The following is a 4,796-nucleotide window of genomic DNA, read 5'->3' as shown; positions in this document are numbered from 1 at the left end:
TTGCGTGTTTATAGATTTGCACGTTCATGTAAATATCGTGTACTGTATGTGAATTCTTGCAACAGCTGTCACAGTGAAGGCCTGCATATGTCTGTATGTGCAAATGTGTTTATCTTATACACAGGGGAGTTTATAACTGTGAGTAGGGAAAGTGGTTTTTATAGGGAAAGTGGTCACTTATAATGTAGGAGAGAAAGTTGGTTGTGGCCTGAACTTTGGGAATAACTTAACACACATCAGAAATTACTTTAAGTACACTGAAAGTGAAGTTTACTTTTTTCTAAACAAATATAAACAACGGAAATTTTAAAAACACACTTCTGAATGCCACCAAGTCAAGCAGTGATATTGACATAATTATGTTCCGTTTTTTTGTTGTTGTTGTTTTTTCTACACTATGGGAGCCCCAGAACCAAGATATAGATGATCAAGGACACAGGAAATAACAGTTGTACTTTATTTCTGTGATTTTCTGTATCGAGATGGTGTCTGCATTAATACATTTTTAAGTGTCCGTGTTCCAATTACACTGACTGTTCCAACTGTTATGTACATGAGCATCCCTTACCTTAGAATCCGGACCCTGCTTCCAGGGTGATGACTGTCAGCCTCTCTCTGTTTTTATTGCCACTATTCATTTTAAAGCGCAGTTTTTAAAACCTTACGATATAACTATAGCCCAGCACATGCAGCAGTATATTACTGACTAACCTCGTATTGTGGATGGATTATCTCAGTTGTTCTCCTGACTGAAGTTTTGTCCATTTACAGCATCCTGCCATGAGATTGAATTTGTTCCTAACCATCAGGAACCCTCATGTTAACTTTTATTGAGTGGAAAAAAGTTAGCGTTCATCCTCCCGCTTCACTGTTTATATTATGCTAACATAGCTGTGTCGCTAGCCACCATGTAGCACATTGTTGTATACCAGCTCGCCCAACTTCAGTTACCCTACAAACGTCACTGCTGTTTATTTTCCTGGCTTCTTGCAGATGATACAAACATTCTTTTTTCTGTGAAATGTGTATATAAATTTATACACTTACAAGAAAGCTATAAAAAAAATATGCACAATACAAAAAAGAGCAAATAGGTTAATGCATAATGTTTGGAACTGTGAACGCACAAATAACATTTTTTTTTTAAATCACAATTATGAAATTCATCAATTTTGTACCATTTTAAACCACACAGGTGATGTTCAAAGCAAGAAATAATATGCGTCTAAGTAATATTCTAAATTTAATTAAGAATAGAGAGGGAAAAATATAGAGGAAAATGCAACTGAAAGCAGCCATGTGTTCTCAGCACTCTTAAAAGCAGGTCCATTTATCGAGTGACTCTGTGGAATGGATCAGAAAAAGAAATTAAACTAAGTAAAAATGTTGCAGAATTTAAGAATAAATATAAGCAATACATATTTGATGGGTATAAAAATGAAAGTGATTTGATAAAATTATGTATAATTGATTTTGTCTGCTGATTCACATTATGAGTATTTAGATGTGCTGTTGTATAGAATGACAATGTCATTATTTTGGTGATATGAGAGAGTATTTGTCTGTAGGTACACAGATGTATTTATGCATGTGCATCTAGGCATGTGTATATGTATGTGTATGTATATGCATATATAGTATAATAATAATAATAATAATAACAATAATAATAATAATAATAATAATAATAATAATAATAATAATAATGTATTGCATTTATATAGCGCTTTTCGGGGCCCACAAAGCGCTTTACAATTCCACTATTCATTCACTCTCACATTCATACACTGGTGGAGGCAAGCTACAGTTGTAGCCACAGCTGCCCTGGGGCATATATATATATATATATATATATATATATATATATATATATATATATATATATATATATATATATATATTGGTGCTGTCAATAGATTAAAAAAAAATTAACTAACTAATCTCATAATTTTCTCTTATTAATTGCGATTAATCGCAATTACTTTATTAATAGCCTGGCTCCAATTACATTTTTTTATTCTTTATAGTTTAAGATTGTAACAGACATTTATGCAACACAATGAAGTAAATGCAGAATAAACACAAAGAATGTATGCTGAAATTCAAAGAGAATTTTAATAGTTTTCATCAATCTTTAACACAGTGAAAACTTACAAAAAACCTTTAAGGCCATCAACAGTGACCGAACCCAGGCCTACAGGTTAAAGTGAATATCATAACAATAAAGGGTGCACAAAACTCAGTATTTAAAACACAAAAAGACGCGGCTGAAAACCCAGAATGTTGAACATTTTTCACTTCAAAGGAGCAATCTGGCTTAGTCCTTCTTTGCACTCAGCCAGTTACTGAGGCAGACTATTCTGTTTACATTGTCTGATGACAAAGAAGCACGCTTCTTTTGAATGATGTGACCTGAGAGTGAGAATAATCTCTCACAAGGCACCGTGGTTGCAGGGGTTGACTGGTACTTGCGTGCAATAGGTGCCAGCCTGGCATGTGCTCCTTCTCTCTTTAACCACCACTGTAGTGGACACTCTCCTATGTCAATTTTGGGCTCTGCTTTGTACAGATTCAGACAGCAGTCTATAGCATCTTCCTCTTCCTCTGTATCTGAATCAGGAGAACCCAGCAAGCAGATGGACATCTTGCTCTTCTTTGGTGAGGGTTCCTCTGTTGTCTGAGCAGATGGTTGGTGTGCATCCGTCTCTGACATCAGAAGGTCATGTACTGATGCCCACACCTCTCTTCTTTCATCTTTGGAAAGGCATTTAAGGTCTTTAAACCTGGGATCAAGGGCAGTAGCGATCTTCAGCCATGTGAGATTACTGCTGTCCCTCCGCTGAGCTAGGTCTGTGGTAAAAATCTTCTTAAACCTCAAAACGTAGACTGGGTCATCATCTGAGGGCTCCATAATCCTGAACAAATGACACAAGGCTGGCAACACCATGGAACAGGAGACATACCGCTCTCCCCCCAGCAGTTCGGTAACATATCTGCAATAGAAAGATCAAGTCTGTATTTTTCTATTAATCACACAGAGACAAACATAAATACCACATATGAAAATACACAGAGAGGTGGAGGTGGAGAACATACTTGAAAACAAAGCTAGAACGCAAAGATAGACACACAATCATGAGAAACAAAATGATTTACCTGCAAGGTTCCAGTAGTTCCTCCAGCTTTTGCAGTCTGTCAAGCTCCTGGTCAGTCAACATGGTCACCTTGCTGTTTTGTTGAGTGAGGATGGTGGTCAGCCCAGATTTGTTTCTCTGGATCCGCTTGATCATCTCTAGGGTGGAGTTCCATCTTGTTGGAACGTCCTGAACAAGCGGTTCTGTTTGATGTCCATGTGCAGCTTGCTGTGCCTTTAATTCCTGAGCGTTTGCTGGACTATGCTTAAAATGTCCAACAATCTTGCGACATTTGGCCAGAGCCCTTTCAAATGCGCTGTCATTAAGAGAAACTGTGACTGTTCTTTGCAGAATGTGGGCCATGCAGGGCATGTGTTCAAATGGAAGTAGTCTGGCGGCTGCAACCATGTTACGAGCACTGTCGGTGCCAAACGTGGTTACCTTGTCCTTGATTTTCCATTTGTTTGCAACATTCAGAAAATGGTCAGCACACGCCTCAGCATAGTGTCTCTCTTCAGTTTTACTCACTGTTAGTGCAAATGATTGCATAGTCCAGTCGTTATCAATAAAATGCGCCATGACCCCCAAGTAATTATCGTTGTTCACCGAAGTCCAGTGGTCTCCGGTGAGAGCGACATTCCTTACTTGCACAAGCTTGCTGGACTGCTGAGCCCTCTGGTCCCCATACAAAGTGTGCAATCTCGACACAATGGTTCCTCTCGAGGGCAGATTGTAACACTCATCTCCTGATGCAGCGCGAATGACTTCTCTCAGTCCATCATCTTCTACTATGCTAACTGGTCGGCAGTTTTTAGCTATCCAAACAACCAAGGAATTGGTTAATTTTTCTCTCACATTTTTTGTTATTCGTCCACAAGCACCATACTCCTGAAGCGTAGACTGGTGAGGTCCCGTAGAGGTGGATTCAGTTGGGTGTTTTGCTCTCAGGTGATACGCCAGTGATGAACTGCTTCTGTGGTACTTGAATTCAGCTTTGCAAATTGTGCATCTTACTCTCGTTTTGTCCAACAAGCCATCAGGCAACTTCCTAAAGAGAAACTTTCCACCCAAAAGTCCGCCCTCGTCCATGCTTGCGTGTGTTAGCTAGTGTTAGCTAGATAGTAGCATGGTGTCACTTCTTCTTCTTCTTCTAATCATTTCTGTCAGGCCAAACGCCAGCATAGCACACTGTTGCCCCCTCCTCCAGAGGTGCTCATGAATTTAAAGGTCTTAGATTACAGGAAATTAATTTAAAAAAAATCAGCGTTAAATTTTTTTAATGCGTTAAACATTTCGCGTTGATCTTAACAATTAACACGATAATTTTGACAGCACTAATATATATATATATATATATATGTATATATATATATATATATATATATAGGTATACGATTAAGAAATTGTAGGCAAACTTATGGGCAGGACTAGATAAGCCACTGCTTCTTCATGCTGTCTGTCAAACACCTTTTCTTGTTGTTGTACAGACTATTTTGTTGGACATTTTTTATTTATCTTTTTTATTTCCAGAAAGAAAGAAGGAAAAGAAAGAAATGCATTTCAGATCCTGCGCTTTCTCACCTTTACTTTTACTTTTTTAACACAAGAAAGTGTTCTTCTACTTAAGCAACACATGTGTGAGCTAACTATACTATAGCTGTG

General features: G+C 37.9%; 1 protein-coding gene across 1 annotated transcript; it reads right to left on the bottom strand.

The window, feature by feature from the left end:
• Positions 1–2,091: 2,091 nt before the first annotated feature.
• LOC120727052 (E3 SUMO-protein ligase ZBED1-like) lies at positions 2,092–4,473 on the bottom strand. The gene is made up of 2 exons (XM_040021182.1): positions 3,157–4,473; positions 2,092–2,993 (listed from the first exon to the last, which is right to left on the bottom strand). The coding sequence occupies exons 1-2, from the start codon at positions 4,221–4,223 to the stop codon at positions 2,318–2,320; spliced, it is 1,743 nt and encodes a 580-aa protein (XP_039877116.1). The 5' UTR covers positions 4,224–4,473; the 3' UTR covers positions 2,092–2,317.
• Between the last annotated feature and the right edge of the window lie 323 nt (positions 4,474–4,796).

Source organism: Simochromis diagramma, unplaced genomic scaffold, assembly GCF_900408965.1.
Source record: "Simochromis diagramma unplaced genomic scaffold, fSimDia1.1 OVJJ01000753.1, whole genome shotgun sequence".
In the NCBI taxonomy this organism is placed as follows: domain Eukaryota; kingdom Metazoa; phylum Chordata; class Actinopteri; order Cichliformes; family Cichlidae; genus Simochromis; species Simochromis diagramma.
This window is presented reverse-complemented; position numbering and strand designations above follow the sequence as displayed.

Coding starts and splice junctions, on each gene's coding strand:
- LOC120727052 (XM_040021182.1), bottom strand. CDS start 4,223: ATGGACGAGGGCGGACTTTTGGGTGGAAAGTTTCTCTTTAGGAAGTTG. Junction 2,994..3,156: donor GAACTACTGGAACCTTGCAG/GTAAATCATTTT, acceptor TTTCTATTGCAG/ATATGTTACCGAACTGCTGG.